The sequence below is a fragment of the Falco peregrinus genome, chromosome 2, assembly GCF_023634155.1.
Source record: "Falco peregrinus isolate bFalPer1 chromosome 2, bFalPer1.pri, whole genome shotgun sequence".
In the NCBI taxonomy this organism is placed as follows: Eukaryota; Metazoa; Chordata; class Aves; order Falconiformes; family Falconidae; genus Falco; species Falco peregrinus.
Window position 1 is genome coordinate 93067178 of NC_073722.1, and position 21712 is coordinate 93088889.

A 21712-nucleotide genomic window follows, 5' to 3' on the forward strand; every position below is an offset into this window, starting at 1 on the left:
CTGTTTTCGACAGCATGTTCTCCTCTGGGTTCTCCAGTGTCTAATTCCCCAAGAGCATACTGTAGCCTTTCCCTTTCACACCGGCATGAGTCAAGTGTTTTTCATCACTTGGTCTCCCATTTTCAGTAGCAGTGTAGCAATTCATACCATGGAGCTCTTTGCTGCTCACTGGGACTGAGCCGGGTGAATACAGTCACGCATTTAAATATTTCATTTTCTGGGGAAACCAGGCTGTTACATGTTACCATAAAGGCCCAGGCACCTCCCCTCACCTATATTTTGCACTTAACAAGGCTGGGAGCGAACAGCATTTTGGATCCAGACTCCCAGTGCTATTTCTTCACTCCCGACTTCAGTGGCCCTTCATTGCAGCCTCTCTTCCCAGGAGAGGGCAGTGATGCTGGCTGCAAAGCCCAAATTGCCACCAGACCCTGTCTGCCCCTCTACCTCTGCTCATAAACTGGTACCTATGGCAAAAGGGCTGAGATGCTTTTTACCACCTAATGCAAACTGCAGTGGAGAGAGGGCTGTTTGGCTAAGGACAAAGAGTGACTGGACATGTTCAAGGGCTGAGCTTGCTGTGAGGGGAAGATCCCACAGCAGCACCCCATGTACTGAACACAAGGACCTGATGGATTTATCCTTGACTGTTTATTTGCGTAAGTCATAGGGTCAGTGTGACGCGTCCATAGAACACTCAGTACGAACTGCTGTATTGCCATCCTGTGTCCGATCCAGTGCAGGGCCTGATCCCAAGCACATGCTGGAATCACAAGGATGTGAAATACAGGATCAGGTGAGGCCTCCCTCTCCTCTGACATGGCCAGGGAAGGTGTCTTCCCTTGTTTGCAGCCACAAGAGATGCCAGGATCTCTGGATATTTTAAATGCTGGTACCCATGTGGGTAATTTGGAGTGTATTTACATCAAGAGGGACGTTTCATCTCCAGGGAGGCTTCAGTTCACAAACACTAACAGCCCTAGAATTATAGAGGGGATGTCGGGCTGTTGAATATTGATTTTGATGCCTAGCCGTAGCAGAGTTTTGTCTAAAAACTCCAGATGTTGCCTCCAGATGTCAAAGCCTATCTGGAGAGGCATTCAGCTGGGTGACAGACTGAGAACACCTTCTTATGGGAGAATACCAGCCTTTGGAGTCCAAAGTACTCTTAGACTGTTTGCAGACGTAGGACTTGTCTGTATGAGCTGCTCAGTGTCTGCTAGTGCCAGAGGTGCTGGTGCTCATGGCTGAAGGACTCTCAGAGGTGTCTCTTTAGAAGGGGAGGAAACGTTCAGCAAGTTTCAGGGGGGCAGAAGCAGCTCTGCCCAGAGCGGCAGATGAAGTTGGCCTGCTTCTTCACCTGAGGAGCTGCCTAGCCTGCATCCTCAGGCTTGGAGCCAAGTGCGCTCACTGAAGGTCTTTCCAGGGCCGGTGTCAGGGGGCTGGGGGAGCCCCTTCACCAGCCCCTCAGCCCTGTGGGACCCCGGTGAGGCTGGCAGGAGCTGCCGGTTCGGGCTGCCTGTGCTGGCAGGGCCGCCATGGGCAGAGGTGCACGTGCAGGTGATGGGCGAGCAGTAATGTGATTGGGGGGATCACAGCAGATTAGAGAGATCAGAGAAAGGCGATCCCCGGGTGGGGAAGGCAGGGGCACAGGAGGGAAGAGGCCGCAGCAGATGCCCCTAGCAGGGCAGCGTCTGCCACAGGTCCCAGCGGCGCTTTGCTGGGCTTGCTGTGGAGAGGGGTCCCCCTTTTTTATGACCCAGCTCATAAAAAAACTGGCCTGGGGGTTGGCGGGGGGTGACAGGGCTCTTCTGCTGGGCAGGTGGCAACAAGAAACATTTCTGTGTGCACCCCTGGCCCAGCATTTCCACTCCTCATGCCGCCCCCCCCCCCTCATTATTTTCCATGTTTGCTTGATGGTTTGCATTCTTCCCCAGGTTATCCCCTCCCTAAAACAGCGTTAAGGGTGGGTTTTTGTCAGTGTTTTCGGAGAGGGGCACTGGAGTAATGGCACAGCTGTGGTGGTAGGCTGCATACACCCCCCCCCCCCCCCCACGTTCTCCAGAGCTTTCTCCGAGGCTCCCCCGAGGCACTGGCCGCTCGGTGGGCCCTGTTGCCCGTTTGTAAAGGAAGGGTCGGCGCAGCCAAGCCACAAGATCCCCCCCGCCGCGCCGTGCCAGCGGGGTCGCGAAATGGCGGCGGGGGTCAAAATGGCGGGGGAGGGGGGCGCGGGCTCTTCCCGCCCTGCCACCAGGGGGCACCCGCGGCGCGGCCTCACGTGCCTCTCCTTAACCCCCCCCCTTCCCTTCTGTGACGTGCCGCGGCACCGCCCCCGCGCCGGGGCCCAGCGGAGCGGAGCGGGTGGCGGGAGCGGAGCCGTCGGGCCGCGCCGCGCCGCGGGGTCTATGGGGAAGGCAGCCGCGCTGTGTGGCGGTGGCGGCAACAACAGCACCCGCGGGCTGGTCTCTCTCCTCAGCGCCGTCCCCTGCTTGGCCTGCCAGGAGCTGCCGGCCATGAGCGCGGAGCCGGGGGGCCGGGGCGGCGGGGGACCGGCGGGGGGGCCGCCCGCAGCCCCCCCGGGCTCCGACACCTACAAGGGATGGCTCTTCAAGTGGACCAACTACCTGAAGGGCTACCAGCGCCGCTGGTTCGTGCTCAGCAACGGGCTCCTCAGCTACTACAGGTACCGGCGGCGGGGGGGCCGGTGGCCGCTCAGCCCGGGCCTGCCGCGGCGGGAGCCCGCTGGCTGCCCGGGCTGGGTGCGGGGCTGGCCCCGCCGGGCCCGGCCAGGTGCCCCCGGTGGTGGGGGACGAGTCGCGGCCGCCCGGCGGGCTCCGCGCTTTTGCGGAACGGAAATCTTTTCGTTTCACTGAGTTTAGTTAGGTTTTTTGTTTGGGGTTTTTTTTTTTTTTTTGGTTATTTTCTCTCTTCTAAAGCAAAGCTCGGGTTTTGATCTTTCGGCGCCGCGGCGGGGAGCCAGCGGGGCCCGGTGCGGGCCCTCGGGGATCGCTCCCCCGGGGATCGCCCCCCCCCCTCGGTCATCTCCCATCCCACCGCCTCCTGCTGCGGCGGTACAGCCGCCCTTACAGCCAGAAGCTTGCCTTCTAGCAAAAGAAACCACAAACCCAAAGCCCTTCTTGCCTAAAATTGATTTCCTTTTGTAACCTGCTTCTGCTGCTTTTTGCTTTTTTCTTTTTTTTTTTTTTTTTTTCTTTTTGCTGGGCAGGAGAGCAGAGGCAGAAAACCCTTCCAGCAGCCGTGGGTGTGCTGCGGTGCCAGGGCGGAGGGGAGAGGGTGGCCCGGGATGTGCCTGGGGAGGCAGCAGGCTGTGTTAGTGACAGAAGGAAGTTTTAGCACTCAGCAGTGACTCAGAAAGTCTTGCCTGGCTTTCTTTGCTGTCTAACGTGATGGTTTTTATACACACAGGCTATAGGCTTCGTGTATCCGAGTATTGGATGTGGGGACTGCAAGGTTTGAGCCAAAGTGATGTCATCTTAGCAGGTCTTGTGTTTCTTCTAGCAGTTGAGTCGTAAAAATATAAATGTACAAGCATTGTCAGATTTTGGTGCTTGTGTCGTTTAGGAAGGATCATGCCTATTGTCACTTGAAAGGCAAGTGCTCTGTCACCTTCAGTATTGTGGAGAACATTTTGGCTGTGTTTCAGAATGTGGAAATGATCCTGGATATTAAAGATGGTTAGAACTTTCATTTTTAAGTACCAAACCCTCTGGGTGAGGACTTCTCTGTAAAGGCTGTGCAAAAGCTGTTTTTCCTCGTGTCGCAAAGTTCATCTTCTGGTTTCCTCTCTGCTACAGCTGATGACATGTAGCCTGAAGCAGATCCCTGAGCTTCAGCTCACTGTCAGGCGTTAATATAAAACGCTTCCAGCTCTAAAGAGGGATCTGGAGCCTGGACCCTGGTATCGGACTACAGGAGGTAACAGGTCAGAAGTTCAATGGTGTATTTATCCACATGGAGTTCTTTAAGTCCCCCCCTACAACCTCAACCCAAACAAAAATGCTCTGTAATGAACACCCCCGCAAGAATGTAGTTACCTCTCAGTAATTCAGCTAATTTACTTATAATCCTTTCTGGTATGCTTATGCTCTTTAACTCTAGTCCAGATCTGGACCAGCAGAGCTACGAGGCTTGAAAAGGTTGTTTTAATGCTCCACTTGTAACCATGTCAGAATATTATTTTTCCTGTATTGATGCCAAGTCTGTCATGAGCAAACAAGTGGTTTTCTTCAACAATTATTTTAGATTGGTACAACTAGGTTTATTTTAAGACAGTTTGACCTGTTTTAGGCTGAAACAACAAACAGAAACATCCAAGGAAAATATTCTGAGCAGCATGCGAAGTTGAAACTGCATTACTTTGTGGAGCTTTCAGCCAGCGCAGACCTGCAGCAGCTGCTTGGGAAAAATGGTGCTGAAGGTTTTTGTGCCGCCTTTTCATCATTGGGCTTGATGAGAACTGAGTAATAACAAAAATACAGTGCAGAACACGTGGTAAATTTTTTCTGAAATGGAAAAAAGCCTCCATGATGCTTTTTAAAACCAAGGCTTTTAAATAGCGGCCGTGCTAACCCATCGAGTGTCAGCTCACATTGCTCAGTGCAGAGTGCTGCTGTGAGGCAGTTTGGGGTAAAATGGCGTTTTTATTTTAATGTGACTTATAACTAACTGACAGGAGCAAGGAAGCTCCAGGTATCAGACCATGTGTTTTCATTGACCTCTTGTATGTGTGCAGACCGCTGGGCAGCATGTGGTCTGCTGCTTGTTTGACTTTTATGTAGGGATTTTAAGAAGTAACTTTTATAAAGGTCTCTTGCTATTATGTGAGCCACGTGTCTTACTTTCTGCTGGGTCTTTGTGCTCATCCCAGCTCTGAAGGTGCATGCCAGAATTTTCTTTTTCTGCCCTTGCTGCTGAAGGCTTCACAGGTTAAATCACACCCTTGTGGGTGAATTGGTGCGCTCTCCTCATCTCCATGGCTTTTGATGCCATTGTAGCTTGAGTTTGGAAGGTGGTTGCCTGGATGATTTAGCAGTTGACTATTTAGGACGAATATCATCAGAAGCTTCCTTTTGCTTGTGCACTAGAACCATCTTACTTGGAAAAACTGCACCGTGATGCCCAAGTGGCCTCCTTGTGTGTATTGATTTAGTTCCAGATTGAAGCTTTTAGTTTCATTTGAATTTCTTGCTGCTTGCTGTTTAGCTTACTTTAAAAACCAGCCTGTCATGTTGCCTGGTGGTGATTCCTGGTAGGTTTTTTGTTTGTAGAGTTGAGCTCTTAAAATCCTGTGTGACCTCTTGGGAGCTCCTGTTGTAGTGGTGTGTGGGTGGGCGCAGCGCCATCCGGCAGGAGTTACTCGGTGGGGTTTTCTCGAGCAGCCAGGTGCAACGTCTGTTTTCTACCCGGTTGGTTTCACAGGGACAGTTTGCTGAATTAAAGCTTGTAATTAGAGTATTCTTTCCAAATGGAGTGTTTGAAGCCACCTGTATCTTTGCTAAAGCTATGAAGACATCAAGTCTTACTGCCAGCAAAGCTTCCCTTCAGGTCATGTGCTTTTGCTTCGTATTCCCAACTCTGACCCTTTGGAAAATGATAATAGCTGAGTAGTTCTTGAAGATTTCCTCTGTGGTACCCTCCTCTGGAGTGAGGTGTGTGGATTTAGGAACTTTTAGGAGTTGCACAGTAACAGTTGGATCATTTTAATTGCCCTTGATTGTCTCTCTTAGGTTTTTTTTTGACAAAGTTTTCTGGCTGACTTGGAAATCTACAGTGCAGAGGTGATGCCTGTGTTGGAAGGTGGTCTAAGCATGGCACAACTAGCCTACTTGACTTGATAATGATCAAAACTCTTCTAAACTGCTCTGGCAGGCTGCCAGTTATAGATTTGTCATTATCTATAATTAGCATGTCTGTACAGGAGAATCTAATCACCTTGAACAGATAAGTGTTTTCAAGGAGATTAGAGAGGATCTTTAGGTAAGTCTTAATTCATCAAAGATTGGTGTTAGCTCGTGATTGATGCTCCAGATGAGTGTTGTCTTCTCCAAGCAGCTTTCTCCTATTTCGAAGAGCTCACAAGTTTTGTGTTGTCTCCTCTGTGGGTTTGGTTCGTAGCCTGTTATTTGTGGATTAGGTGTCTGCAGAGCCTTCAGCAAGTACTTTCTGTGGTCACAGTATGTACCAGTTAAAGCAAGGCCAAACGGAGAAGGTAAAAACATTTCATGCTGTGTGTGATTTGATCATTGTAAAGTTGAAAGGCTTCTCACCAGAAAGCAACCTCAGCTCCTTTTGCTGGGTCTGCTCTTAAGAGGAATGATGGGTGCCTGGGGCAGTTAAGCTGCCTCGTCTGCATTATCCTGCTAAGGTGGAGGACATGGGAAGCTCAGTTCTTTGGAAAAACTGTGTTTCCCAGAGCAGCATTCCTCACTAGCTTTGTTTATCCAGCAGTTAACTCTTGATTAGCTTTGTAAGGCCTTGAGTACAACCCAGGGGTTTTTTTTCTCTGCTTCATTCATGTGCTGACACTGCAGCTGAAAGCTGAGGTGGTGAGTTCAGGAAGGAGCTTGAAAACCACTGCTGATAATAGAGGCATGGAGGAATTGAGGACTTTCAGAAGAGACTGAGAGCCTCTGATCCAGTGCCCACTCAATACGGGGCCACCCAGTGAGGTTGCTCAGGACCTTGAGCTGCTGAAGTTTGAAAGTTTGAATGTCTCTGAGGCCTCTCTGGCCCCCTCTTCCAGTGTTGGACCACCTTTAGGGTGTGTGTGTGTGGGGAGGGGAATGTTTCCTTATATTTAGCTTATACATACTTTCGTAGAATGATTTTTGTAACACCTTGTCAGACTTCACAGTCATAGGAGTAGCTGAATGTCTCTGACTGTCATCCTGAGGGTGCTGGAGCACGCAGGTTTCAAGGACAGCCCTTTAGCTGTGGGGTGACTTTGAGCTACTTGTTTTTGAACAGCTTTTAAATAATTTGTGTGCCCAGTCGTCTTGTTTTCACATGATGCTCGCTTTATCCGTATGGCACTTTGCTGTTGATCATTGTTCATCATTTGCCCATTTTTGAGGAAGCTCTGCTTCTGTGCTTTGTAGCTGGGGACACGGTGCTTGCACAGCTCCATCAAGGCACAGCACACCAGAGCAACACTGAAGTGCTGCCACGGTGTGATATGAGCGATGCTCTTTGCTGTGCTGCTTGTTGCAGGCTTGATTGCTCCGCTTCTGCTTTAGTGCTGTGGTGGGGGAGCTGGGCTTACTTGGCTCCAAACAGTAACTGCTGCTGACACTGCAGGAGAGCATGAGACACAGATCTTAGTCCTTAAGGGTGTCTTGATCATGGCTGGATTTATTAGCAGTGTATGAGGAGTCTTATATTTGTTCCTTCAGTTGTAGTATTCTGCCTGGTTCTCTTTGCTGGTTGCAAACTGCCAATGAGAGTTACGAACTATTGATGCTTTATTTCTACTCATATAATCTTAAATGGAGTATGCTGACCCAAATGCTTCATTTGATGAAATTGTAGCTGAAGTAACCGGTTTCTCTTGTGCAGAACTAAAATTTTGAGAGGGGGAATGCATTCTGGTTTTGTGTGGAACAACTGCAACCTATATTTCTGTCTCAAGGTTGATTGTATGGTGAACTTTCAGGTAGCGTTGCTCTCACTGCATTTTTAGCTCCTGGAGCTGTTTGCAGGTATGAAGCATGTTTATGGGCTCAGCGGCTTGGATACTTAGGGGAGCCCTTCACCCATTTCTGGTCTCAATTGTTCCAACTTTTGTGGCTGGAGAACACGTAGGTGTAGTTACGCCTTTGCTGTAGCCTTCCTCCGTTGTCCTCTGCAAAGGCAAGGGAAGGTCATTGCTACAGTCCTGCATTTCTCCCTACATTGCTGGTAGTTGCTGCTCAGCTCTGCCTTTTGCAGCTTAAGGCTTGTGTGGGCAGGCTGCTGCTTCATGACAACAGTGGCTTTGCTCACCTCTCAGAAATTGTCTGCATTTGGGTTGGTCTTCTGTTGGTGTGTGCTGCTGGGCACACTCGAGGAGCGATATGGCTGGTCTCTTCTGGTCCAGGTGCACAGAGATGGTGGGCATCACCTGCCTTTTGACTGTAGCTCCCATGCCTGCCTTTTTCCAGAGTGATACATATTCAGCTCTGACTTGGCTTGCTCCAATTACAGGTTTAAATTTGCTTGCATGGTCTGTCATCCTCTGTACCCACAGTGAGTCACTGGTGAAGGAGCTGATCTTTCTTGTTAGAGGTAATGTGAGAAACCTGCTGTGTTTTTCCTTACAGTATCCCTTTTAACTTACCTGATTTCCTCCCAAAGAGTTTTCAATCAGTGCAGTGTGCAGTGTTTAGAGCTTCTGAATGACTTGGACACTCATTATCTGTAGGTTGATTTTTATGTTGCAGCAAGTCAGACTATTGAGCTTATTTTCTGTATTGTTTTGTGCTTATATATAGATTGCATTGCAGCTGGGTAACTTGAGGAATTTTAGGTAACTTAAGCGTGCAGTGCTATCAGAGCCCTTTGCTTCTTGTAGGTCTCTTCAGATCTAGTGCTGATGGCCAACAACTGGGGACGTCACCCTGAAATGTGAGCTGTGCCAGCCGGCTGTTTGGGTGGCGGGCAGCTCGCCATGCTGTAACATCCTGGAGATTTGTCCCCTAAATAGGGTAGTGCTTCAAAACCTGGGCTAACTAGAGGTGTTAAACTTCCCTTCCCCATTATACTATTCAATTACTTTAATTGTTCCTATGGTACCTTGGCAGAGACCTTTCTACATGTTATGTCAGCCTTTGTTTGGTTTTGATCAAAAAGCTTCTTTAATAGTTAATTACTGACTATTCCTGTGTCTGATGGCTGCAGGCTGGGCAGAGTTAAAGCTGGAGGACAGCAAAGCTGCATGTGCTTGTTGCAGTTGGGTCAGCGATTGCTGACTCACACAGGCATGTGTTCCAGGACCAGTGCTGAGCTGTCAGCCTTCAGGCTATGTACGAATCTACTTCAGAATTAAAAATGCAAATTGAAAGCATGGTACTATAGGCCAGTGCCATGATTTGATTGTTAGTGGCAGCACGGGGATAAAAGCAGAACCAATTTCTTGCTTGATCCCATTCCAGGCACTTCTACAATTTGCTTCACCTTTGCAAGCACAGGCTTCTGGGCGTAATGTTTTGAAATGTGGCTTGTTGCTCTCTGTCATCCCCGCCTCCTGCTGTCACCAGGTGATGTTGCTCATAACTGTATGACGTTGCTGCACTGTTGGGTTTGTTGCTGCTTGCAAGTCATGTCGTGCAGTTCACAGTGCTTATATGGGCAGCGATGAAATTTTTGCAGTGTAAGCCATACTGATGGGCTTGCATGCCTGTCTTAGGAACAAGTTGTTGTGTGTGTTTGCCCTGTGTCCAGCAGTCCTTTCTTTTACTCTAATTTGGGCCAAACTGTATTTTTATCAACTTTGCTGGTTTTTTAAAAATCTTTTATCCAACTCTTCAAGGATATTTCTGCTTTGAAATCACGACCAGATACATGTATGTCCCTACAGTGTCTCAGAAGGAGGTCCTTCATTCCCTAAAAATAGTCTTAATTCTCCAAATCTTTCTAGATGAAGAGCACTGTATAGGCACACGTAGCAGTTTAAAGCAGCTTCTGCAGTGCATGTGAAGATAAATATCGTGAAGTGGGAGTCTGTGCTTTTCTCTTTTCCTTCTTTAACACAAAGCAGTCATTCTTAATCTGTTATTAATAGCTAGAGCAGGTTTTTGCTAAGGCCTTTGTAAGAAACAGAGTAGGAAAATGTTGTCCTTCGCACCCACTGCTTTTATGGTACTGCTGTATGTGTAAGTTCATCTTATTTCAGACTTGTTGATTGATATGGATACCTAAACACTGCAGCTGTGTGGGTTTTTAAAGAACAGCGAACTGCTTCCCATGGCACAGCTGTCAGATGTGATAACAGGGCCTTGTAGTAGTAACCTTGGATGGGCAGCAAAGCTCCTTTGGGAAGACACTTGACCTCCTGTTGCCAGGGCATACGTTCAGATTACTTGCTTAGTTTCTTTAGGGATGCTCCCTGTGGCGTTCTGTGAAGTTGGGCTGTAAGTGCAGCCACGTTCTCAGAAGTCTGTTCTCAGAAGTGTGGTGCTGGGCACTTCCCAGCTGACTTGGTGCTTTGTGCCTGTCACTCATCCGAACAGAGAATTATTTATCACAGCAGAAAATATCCATGGCAACTAATTCGCCAGTTCTGTGAATCTTCATGATTTTTGAAGTTTCTCTTTCTTTGTGAAATGCACAGGGGTGGTTCCACAAACTTTTTTTTTCAGGTCTTCTGCAGCTGTAAGGAGTGATGGCTCTTCTTGGAAACGTGTGAAAAATACACCGGTCCCAGTTCGGAAGATGGGGTGAGTTTGGGTGATTTGGCTGCAGAATGGGCATGGGTGACTGAGATGTGCTTATGCCAGTAGGATGGAGACATGCCCCTTTATCCCCAGATGGATTGTGCATGAGTGGAGATCATGTGATTAAATAAGCACCTTTTTGTCTTAAAAATGTGGAGATGATACGCAGCAGGTGGAGGTGTCACCTGTGCCTGCAGTTGTTAAGAGTTGATGAAGTTAAGTTCTAGCCTTTGGTTTGAAGTCTGTTTTGGAGGCATGTGGATGTGAGCTGGGGTGGTGCTGCCTGGCTAGGTGTCAGGGCTGTGTACTTCAGAAGCCCCATTCTTTTATTTTTAAAAGTCTGAGACCTTCCAGCTTTGCTGTTTCCAAGTGTGTGCATTACTGATGTTGGATGCTGTTTACATACCGTTTATTATTCCCAAGTTACCACTGAGATGTTGCCCAGCAGAGCTTGTGGAGCAAAAAGCACTACAGGTTTATGGTGTGTGGTCAGGTGAAAATGACATATGACTTAATTATATCCAAACAGTTTTTTCCTTTCCTTGTCAGTTGGGTCTCTTGTGGCGTGTGTTGGTGAGAGACTGCTGCAGGCTCTCCATCTTTAAATCTCTCTTGGGATGTAATTTTTATAAGCAGGAGGGAAGAGAATACTCAAACCCAAAGTTGTTTTGCGATGGTACAGAAGGTGATAATCCTCTTAATACTGTGTAATTTGTATTGGGCGTGCAAGGTGCGCTATCAGCGCACATTGCTGATAGTCACAACTTCCATTGTCTTGAGAAAACCTGTAGGATCCCCTTTTGAAGCTGGTGTGGTGTTGATGTTCACAGTGGCCATATCCTGCCAAGGACTGATTAGGAGTACTATGTGGCTTGGTACTAGCGTGTAGTGTTTGAACAATGTAATTTGATTTTTTTTTTTGTAGATGTTATAAGATTACATCACATTAGTCCTAGTATTTGCTTTGTAATGTCTTTATTAATGGATGAATGCACTCACAGCCAGTCTGTGGATGATACTAAATGGAGCAGAGAGGTTGCCATGTCAGAAGGCAGGTCTGGATCCTTCTGCATTTCTTCTGAAATCCATGATTTCGTGGCAGACTGGAGGAACAGGATGATGGGAACCTCATGATGTTCAGCAAAGGGGAACAAGATGATTAGGAGTCATCAGAGGTCAGCTGTCTCTTTGGCTGCACTAGCAGGATGCACCCAGAATGTCGAGGGAAGGGATCATGCCCTCTGCTCAGCACTGGGGAGGCCCATCTCGGCTGTGGGTCCAGTTTGGGGGTCACCAGCACAAGGCTGCAGTGGTGAAGGGATGTGGGTGTGCTCAGCCTGGAGCGGAGGAGGAAAAGGGGAGATCTTATAGCTGCTCACAGCTATGTGGTGGGAGCTGCAGGGAGGACAGAGCCTGGCTCTGCTCGTGACAGAATGAGGCAATGGGCTGGTACCAGAGGATGGGAAATCCTACGTGGTCACAAGGAAACAAGTTTTAATGGGGAGTGAGGGCTGAATACTGGGATAGGTGTTTGGAGAGGTGGAGGAGGCTCTTGACTATATTCAAGCTGTGGCTAGACAAAGTCCCGAGCAACCTGATCTGGTTGCTTCTGCTCACAGCAGAAGATTGGACCTGAGGCCTCCTGAGTTGCCTGTCAAACTCAGTTAATGTACTATTCTTCATTATTTGGTTTCTGATGCTTAAAACTTGGTAAGTTTGCCTTCAGCTCTCCAGATACTTGAAGGAGGATGAAGAAAAGCCATGTCATGTCTGTGGCTTGCCCATTGTGCCGGAGGAGCACCTGTGCCTGGATGCTTTAGGCTGTTTCATAGAATTTCCCACTTCCATGGCACCCTTCACTTACTCTTTTTTTTTTTTTTTTTTTTTTTCCTCTCTGTCGCTGATTCATGTTCCACTGCCAGTATCAGGGACAGATAGCTGTAGCTGGGTGCTGGCTTTTGGGAGGGCAAGAGAGCTGCGTCAGCAAAGTGCCTGGTGGCAAGAGCTGTGTGGGGAGGTCTCTAAATGTGAAGTGAGGAGATCTGATCAGGGCTTACAGAGCATTGGGTGTGTACTGATAACCAGTGGTTTACTGCATCCTTCTGGTCCTTGTGTTGTACCTGCTCTGCTCGTTTCACAGGTGAGAGTCATGTCACAGCTGGGGGAGTGGGAAGGGAGGAGCTGCAGGTATGTCCCCTGTGGTCTGGAGCTCTGCTATGCCTTGCATTTGGAAGTGAGCAGGATGCACTTAGAAAACTGAAAAGCCGCTTTGTTCAAGAATCGGGACACTGGTGCTTTCAGTATAGCTTGAACAATGCAATCTCACATGCACTCTGTGCTGTTCTAAAGTTGATTTTTTTAATAGTACTGAGAGTTCGGCTTTGTAAAAGCTAGCGTTACTCATCCAGCCCTTCCAGCTCTCCATTCCTGCACTGCTTGTGGTTGTAGTACTTCTTTTAAAAAATCAGTACAATTTTATTCTCTAAAGTTGTTAAGTTGGGCCCTCAGTTGAGGGAAGGGCTGCTGCCTGACACTGGGACAGCCTGAGGATTGGCAAGCTAATATAAATGCATGTCTGAGATTTATGATGTGATTAGACTGTGTTTTACTGGTATATCATGGTTTTATTCGTTAAAGCTTATAATAAATACAGTGTTTTGCTGGCTTGCTTAGGTAGGTAAAGACCTGGTTGGGTTTCTGATCCCTTTAGGAGTAGGATTTGCTTAGAAGCTGCAACAGAAATGTATTTTCTTACCTGTTCACTTTTGCTTGTGTAGTCTCTGGAAGTTGTAGCTGTGGTGCTGCCCTTGAACTGTTTTCCGACGAGCCGCATTTTTATGTAGGTGAACTTTGAGTATGCACTGGGTGAGGCATATCTACCTCTTCCTCTCTGTCCCTTTCTTTTACACCACAAGAAAAGCAGTAAAGACTTCTGCTTTGAAATGGAAAACCTGTGAATGCAAACTCCTTGGAAGTTTAGTTTTAAATTTGGAAGTTGACTTGCAGAGGTCTAGCAAGTTGTCTTTTGTTGCCCTGTAGTAAGCCAGTTTTTTCCTCCTTACAGTCTGTAGGCATCCAGCCCTGAATTGTCACTTCTGAGTACCTTTAGATGATGCAGCACTGTGTCTCAGCACAGATAAGGTCTGTAATTACTGGATTGGATTGAATTCTACTTCACATCTGCAGCCCTAAGCTGCCTTTACAGTACAGTAATGAAATATCTCTCTGGCTGCCCATATCCAATATTCTCTGTTTTGGGGACGTTACAGGTTAATGTATTACCTGTCATCCCCTGCTTTAGAGACAGCATAAAGCATGTGCCATGGGAAAAAGACTGATTTAATCATGATTTTTACATTTGATTTCCAAATGTGCAATACCTGTAACAAGCTCGGTGATTGTGAGAGTCAAGTTCTGCCGTTAGTGTAGATGGGGCACTGAGAGCTTTAGGGGAACATCCCTATGGATGCTGCAGGGAAGCAGTGACATTTGTTTGTAGTGAAGCACTGCGAGCTTGCCAGTGGAGATTTCCTCTGTAAGGTGACTGCTGTGCTATGCTCTGGGTTTCACAGGGTAAGGCTGGATTGTTGTAATGGGAGTAGGAGCTCTGTAGTCTTTGACACAGTGTGGTTTTAATATTGTTGTGAACTTGGTCCGAGGCATCTGTAGTTCTAGGAAGGAAGAATTTGTGAAGTAATTAGCTTCAATGTCAGTAGTAAGCTTGCTTCTAATCATAGCAGGCATTGCCCTGAAGCTGGGCATCATCACAGCTATGGAGGGGAATTACATTTTTGTGTCACATTCAATACACCATTCTTTAGATATTTTTGCTGTTTTTCATTTGCCTTGTAAAGGAAATAAGTTAAATCTAGCAAGCTTTTTGTCCCATGTGTCATGTAAGTAAACTCTGCTGTTAGCATTAAGTGTATTTTTAATTTAAAAATTGTGGTTTATTTATGGTACTGCTGGTTTACCTGTGCTGTTGATTTTTTTCATACAACTAACCAAGTGTTAATAACCCATGGCAGGTATATGTTACGGTAAACCCACATACTGCCAGCAGGAATCATAGAATCATATGATGGTTTGGGTTGGAAGGGACCTTAAAGACCATCTAGTTCTACCCCCCTGCCCTGGGCAGGGACATCTTCCACCAGACCAGGTTGTTCCAAGCCCCGTCCAGCCCGGCGTTGAGCACCTCCAAGGATGAGGCACCCACAGCTGCTCTGGGCAACCTGTGCCAGGGCCTCACCACTCTCACAGTAAATATCTTTAAAAGTATTCCCTGCCCATACAAGACTATGGGATAAGGTTTTGTTGATCAGACTTTTGTGTTGCCCAAACCTGGGATCAATACCTTGCGTTGTGGTTGGCAGCAGGGTGTGCGTGGCTGCTGGTCCCATATCGTCTTGCTGGGGTTGGAGCCTAAGATGTGCACAAGACTTGATGGAGAGTGTGTTGTAGGTGAGCTTGAGCCTCCCCCCTGCTGCCACATCGATAGAGGTTCCCTGGTAGGAATTGCTTTAAGAAAAGCCACAGTGCATCAGATCTTGCATCAAAAAAAAAATTTGGCTTTTCAAGGAGCATTTAGAGGACATGCAAGAGTTGCATGTGAATTGTTGATACTTACTTTGTAGCATGTGTCTGTGACCACTGCTTTTCCCCGCCCCGCCCCCCCCCCCCCCCCCCATGCTGAGTATATCTTCGTCGGATGGGAGGAGAACAAGTACAAAATGCAAGACCCGAACTTGTTGTTGTGGACCTGCCAGTTGAGGTGTGATGGGCTTTGGGGTGATGAGCTTTGCCTGGAGTTGCAAAGCTGTCTTTCACCCTAAATGTTTTTACTGTACTTGCTAATGGGAGAAAATATGGGGAGTTTTGTTGGCTTTGTACAGGACTAAACCAAAGACAACAGTGGTAATGTATGGTATGTTGAGGGTGGATTTATAGCCTGAGGGGTGTAAAGCTAGCAGAAATGCTTAAAATCACTGTCTGGTTTCAGTGTGCTCTTGTGATTGAAATTAGTGAAGGCACTTTAGAGTACATGGTGTGAAGTGCGCCTTTTATCTCTTTAATAGAACCTCAAGAGTAACTTTCTGCTGCAGCAGATCTCTATAAAGAGAATCTGCTCCCATGTGCAAGTACTGTAGTCTGAGCAGATTAGTTTAGTTTTAAGCAAGCATGAATATGATGTGATCTAGCTCGTTTACTTGGGAAAAAGAGCATTTTACTACTTTTTCACTGGTGTGTAGTTCTTAAGATGTTGATACAATTCAGGGTTTAAACCTGCTTTTTTTTCCTGCATCTCCTTACAAGACTGAAGAAATAAAAATGGGGAAAGAAGATTAAAAAGTGAATTTTCATGCATAAAAGTACTTTGGTGTATCCTGGGAAGAAAGGAGGAGGATGAACACAGCTTTTATTCACCTGTATGAAGTTATGCTCTGAATACTAGCTAAGCAGTAGGCTGCTTTCTTCTGCAGCTCAGCTGGGGTCTTTCTCCTCCCCTGAGGACACTTGCCATGTCCTCCCTGCAGTACTTTGGGCTCCTTTGGTGGTAAAGTTCCAGCAGCTGAACCTGCTAGGGTGAGATCCCTGGGGCTCGTTGTCCTTCCTGGTGGCTGCTAGAAAGACATGGGACCTTCTTAGATGTGCTTAAATGGAGGAGCACATGTATGCAGAGGGTGGCTTTTAGACCAATTTTGGCCATTCTTATCTGTGACCTGCCTTAATGCTCTCGTATAGAAGTTTGTTCTTCGATATACTACAAAGCTATGCAACAGAATTCATCTCTCTTCTGTTGGCTGGATAAGATGTAAAGCTGTGAAAAAGATACAGAGAACTGGTTTCCTTCTGGTGCTGAGCTGTCTTTGTCAATGTTTGTTTTCAGAGGTGTATCTATATCTCATACCATATTGGGGTAGTGTGTATCAATACACTGATAGCTGGTTAAGGCATGTGGCAAATACCTTTCTGCTTTTCCGGTTATCACTTCTGGTTTTTTCTGCGCTGGCAAAGTAACCAGCTGTTGCCCCTGTGTATGTTAGCTCTTTGCTTGCTTCATCCTGTTGAAATTGTTCTCATTAGCAAAGAGAAATCTCTATTCTGTCTCAAGCAGTATAATTTTGAAATTGTTGGGGAGGCAGAGGAGGCAGGCATTTAAAGAAGGTAAGCGTTTCATGCGTCTCCTATGGAAATGAAAGTTGCTGAGGCTGAAGTCTAAAAATAAACTGTTCCCAGCCCTGTCCTTTTGATGGGAACTGCTGGGCACAAGCTCTCGGGCACTCAGCAAGACAGGTTGTTAATGCCCCTTTATGAAGCACCAGGGCCTGGACCTGCAGTGGGGCTTTGGGACCTGCTGGCAAAATCCTTCTGCTTCCCAAGAGCCTGAGCAGCTGGGTGGGCTGGGTCGGGTCGCCTGGCTGAGCAGAGCGCCTGTCATTGTTCGCTTTTGTAATACATGTAAGGTGGGATTCTTTGGAAGTCCCTTGGCTTCTGAAAGTGGCTTCTGAAATGAAATATAGTGACTTTGAATAAAGTGCTGATGCTGCTTTTGTGGATGTGAACCTTGACTTTGTGGAGGAGACAGGTGGGATGGCAGCTGATTCTTCTTGAGAAGGTGTGAAAATGTCCTGTGAAGTGCTGCTTAGGAGACTAGCACCTAGACTTGACTGTAACCAGAGGAGCATGAAGCTGGTGAGAACAGAGGGCAGGACTCTCTCTGTGCCAAAGCAGCTCCAGTATTTCTGCCTTAAAAAACCCCAAGCATCTTATTGCACCACTGAAGTTTCCTTGTAACACAGTATACTAAAATAACACTGAAAGTCTGGTTTGAGCAGTTGGGAAATTCGCTTAAAGCTGTAATTCATTCTTGTCTATGCATGAGAGCAGTCCCTTGTGAAGGTCACTGACTTTGCCTTCCCTCTTCGCTGTATGTTTAACTCTTCTGTTCCTGGTAATCCGCAGGCAATATCCATAGGATTTTTCAGGAAGACACTGATCCCAATGTAGAGTATTGGCATGACTTGAATCCCCAAGATAAATTTCTGAAAATACCTGTACATACGTCGTACAGCTGTGTATTCCTGCATGTGTTCTCCTGGAGGGAATGTGGTGTCCCTAGCACTGGAGCAGTCCAACTGTCTTCCTGGCATTTACTTGGTGAAGGTAGATATACCAACACAGTGTTGCCCAGTGCTTGCTTGTCATTTTGGAGTTTTGGACAGATTATATGATACAGTATAATTTATATATAATAATACAATATATTACTGATAATACACAATATATGGCACAATACTATATATATGATACAGTATGAATTAATTATATCACACACGTATATATATAAATTGTATATGTACATAAATCCTAAATTTAATACCTGGCCCTAACTGTTGTAACTTTTTTCCATTCTTCATCCTTGGTTGGCTTGATTGACCCTGCTGAGCAGTGTTCATCTAAGGAGGCTGATGCTAATGAAAATGTGACTGTTCAGGAGGAGGTCTTGAGGTGCTAACACTGAAATACCTGTTTTGGGCATTCAGTCTTGCAGGTGAAGCAGTCGAGATGTCAGGTCTGTCCAGAAGTGGTTGGACAAGGTCACTTAGGCATCTGCAGGGTTTGATCGAAGATATCTGCCAATCTGAATCGTGGGCCAGTAAGCAGTTAACTCAGTTTCTATCTTAATAAAAGCTCTTGGCACCTCTAGTGACTGAAAAGCCAGCTGCCAAAATTTCTTTATTTTTTGGGTAGTGTCATAAGGAATGGGAAAGGTCTTATGTTGTGTCACACTGTCCCATGCACTCACATTGCAGACATGTTTTAATATCCTGCTTGCGTTTTCCCCTCTCTGTTTCATCAGTTCTTATGGAGAAAAAAATGCTGTTCATTGGATTGCTACCTCCTGTGCTCCTCAGGAGTGTGTCCCCAAAGGATAATCTTATTTCATAGGTAATGGAGATTGTGGAGGTACCTTAAATACCCAAGTGTCTCATTCAGTTTTCATGTTCCCTTCTTCTGCTGAGACTTGAGTAGCAATGTTATGCCCGCTACCCAGCAACTTGAAGTGGTTCTGAAAGACAGGTAGCTGTGTCTGATATCTCTGCAAAGAAGAGGTAATTGCTACCAAAAGTAGGTTATGCTGATTGTAGAGCTGAACACTTTTTTTTGGTCATGGAATAAAATTTCTGGGTTGCAGGAGGCCTCAGAAACTGCTGTTGTCCACTGATGTAGAGTTTTTGCCTTGAGCAGAAGCATCTGTTTGTTGTGTTTGGTGAGAAAAAGCAATTGAATGAACAGCTTTCCAAATCTGTGCTGGCACCCACCTAGAAGCCAGCCTTTATGCTGTACAGTAGATAAACCTGTAGCAAGGCAGTTGCTGAACTTGTTCACAGTCAAGGGCTGAGAGGCAACAGTTAGGTGAGGTGTTAAATGTGAGGTCTTTAGCTTTGTCTTCTTGTGCCAAGGCCTTAAAACAGAGGAAGAAGTATGTCTGTGCAACCATGTGGGCTTTGCATCTAGATATCTAGCTGTAAGAAATATTTCACACAGAAAGAAATTCTGTGCTGTAATTTTAGCATTGTATGAAAGTAGTCACAAGTGCGATGACTTCAAAAGTGATGTTCAAGGTCAGAGGCAGCGTCTCTGAAGAAAATTTGTTTGGTACTGAAAACATTAACGTTGATGGTAACTAGCACGAAGAGAGCTGCTTGCAGCTATGGAAAAATCCTTGAAAGCAAGCTCTTCAACCCACACTTGGTCTCAGAAAGACTAGGTAAGTCTTGTGCTCAGAGCAGATACACCCCTAAACTCTATAGTCTGGAAAACCAGGATATTTTTACCATTCTGAATACTGTAAGTATGAAGGCACATCAGCAGGATAGGAATAAAAGTCTGATCTTAATATTGACTGTGCTGTGCCTTCTGTGCTCTACGCTCTTGGACGTGGTGGAGGGTGTCCCTGCCTGTGGCAGGGGGCTGGAACTAGATGATCCTTAAGGTCTTTTCCAACCCAAACCATTCTGTGGTTCTATGATACGATTCCATGATGGTGAGAAAATACAAACATGAGCAGACTATGGCTGATCTTTATTTTGATTATTACGCAAGTAATCATATAAGTTCCCAAGGGCTGAAGGACCAGTAAAAACTTAAAAGCAGAGGCTGTAACAAGAAAAATTACTGCTTGAGACTCTCATCTGCTGGTATTGCATTTATTTCAGTGTTCTTGTGTAGTAACAGCATTTGTCAAATTAACGTTCTGTATCGCCATTTGTTGTTTGTTCTTGCTTAAAAATGGGCCTCCATGCATGTAAGTCATGTGTTGCCCAGGTCTTAGTTTATACTAACTTCTGTGGAGATGATGGGATCTGGACCAGACCTTCCATAAACTTCTAATTAATGCATTAAATGTGGCAGCACTACTACCCACAAATCTTGGTGGTTTTTTTCCCCTCTAGATCTTTAGCATTTTTGCTTGGAAAGTAACGAAAATGGTGAACTGCTGTGCTTCCTGTGGCATTTTTAGAAGAGGCGAACAGGGTTTCTAGCAGGGTTCTCTTGAACACTGAGCGTGTGCCTGCCTCCTGCGAAGCTGCTGGTGTTGCTGCTGGGCTGCAAGCTCCAGGCTCTGTCCAGCAGTTGCAGTTTGGCACTTTTTCATATGTGTTTGTAGTTACCTGAACATACCCCTGAACTGAGCTTTTATCATAGGGAACTACATCTAGGCAACTAGTCAGAGGGGAGCCTAAATGGGAGGAAAGCCAGTGCATTCAAAATACAGGTGAGGGAGTGCCGAGGGTGATACAGGTGTGCCTGTGTCTTTTGCCCAGAAGCTTTTTGTTGTTGTGCCTAGTGTTGTTACAGTCATTGGCAATGTCGTTGCAGGAGATGCAGCTCCTTATGCAGAGCCCGGCTTGCTGCAGCCTTCCCCCTGCCCAGCTGTACACTAATGGCTTTGCTAAAGATGCTGACCTCATGGTTTGGGTTTCTCAGCTGAGATGGGCAACTGTGTGTCACATCTATTGTATCAGCTGTGGGCTAATTGCTGTAAATGGGACACTTAGTACTCTGATATACTCTTATGGGTTTCCTTTTGGCCGAGTACTAGGGTATTTTCCCAACCAGACACACTTTGCTTTGCTTTCCCTGTGCTGAGCTCCTTTGCAGCCTGTCATTCTGCTTCTGCTGGAAAGGGAGGAGTAAAAGCCCTTTTTGGGAGGTTGCAGCAGTGTTGCGTTGGAGCAAAGCTGTGGTTGTGCAGTGTCACACCAGCATGGAGAGCTTTTCTTGTCCTACAGAAGAAGGTGAAGGTTCACCCTGGGGAGCAGGTGAAGCCACTCACCCGAACCAGTGGCTTGAAGAGCTCTTTCTGGGTGCCCTGGTCTACAGGGCTGATAGCCTTATCAGCTGGGGCCACCACCAGCCCCTCCAGAGGCAGACAGGAGATAGCATGACATGGTGGGAGGAGTGGGGAAGCTTACTGGGAACTTTTTTTTAATCATTTGTTTTATTTCTTCATTTTTTTCATAAAAAAACCCAATGCAAAATCCCTTTGCCAGACCCTGTCTTACACTTGCTGATACCTGCTCAGTGGCTTACCTTTTTCCCCCCTCCTGATCACTGCTGAGCTTTCCTGGCAGAAAACTTGCACTGTGCACATGGGAGAGTCATAAATGTGTTGTAAAAGCTAATCCTGAAGAACATGAATCTAGGTAGATTGCTTTTAGAGTATCCTTTTATTTGGGGTGGAAATCTTGTTTGTGGGAGCACTGTAGGAGCAGAACATCTCCTCTTTGGGGAATGAGGGGAAGGGAGCTGGGGTACATCTATGTTTTGATGTGGTTCTGATGTTAGCAGTAAAAGCATTTCTCAGTTTGTGTGCATTTATACAGGCTTTACACAGTGTTTTTTGGGGAAACAAGAGGCTGGGTGCTTGGCTCTCTGCTTGGATATGTTATATATTTGGAGGAGATTGCCTGTTGACAAGCCAAATAGGGCTAGCTGCGCTGTTCAGCCATCTGGCCAGCAGGTCTGCCACACTTTTGTTTAAGAAAAGAAGCAGGGGGGAGGCCTGGGTGTTTTCAGAGATGTTTCAGCTGGGCAATGCTGTTGATTTTCTTGACCTGACCATCTATTAAACCTGTGTGCTTCTCCAGTAGTGAATTTTCTGACACTCAGTTACATCGAAGATGCCTCTGACCTGAAAGTGCTAACGTTTGCTTAATGCACTTGTGAGATTTTGCATTAAACCTTTATGGCACACAGTGTCAGGGGTGGGT

The 21712-nt window shown here is 46.6% G+C and overlaps 1 protein-coding gene across 2 annotated transcripts in view; it reads left to right on the forward strand.

The window, feature by feature from the left end:
* The first annotated feature begins 2333 nt into the window (after positions 1-2333).
* OSBP2 (oxysterol binding protein 2) overlaps positions 2334-21712 on the forward strand; it is a 117439-nt gene continuing 98060 nt past the window's right edge. Inside the window, exons 1-2 of one of the 2 annotated variants that reach the window (XM_055795966.1) lie at positions 2334-2683; positions 10356-10433. In XM_055795966.1, the coding sequence (XP_055651941.1) occupies positions 2406-2683; positions 10356-10433 (356 nt within the window). In that variant the 5' untranslated portion in view covers positions 2334-2405. The remainder of the gene's footprint in view (positions 2684-10355; positions 10434-21712) is intronic. The other variant, XM_055795967.1, reaches the window with a different exon arrangement.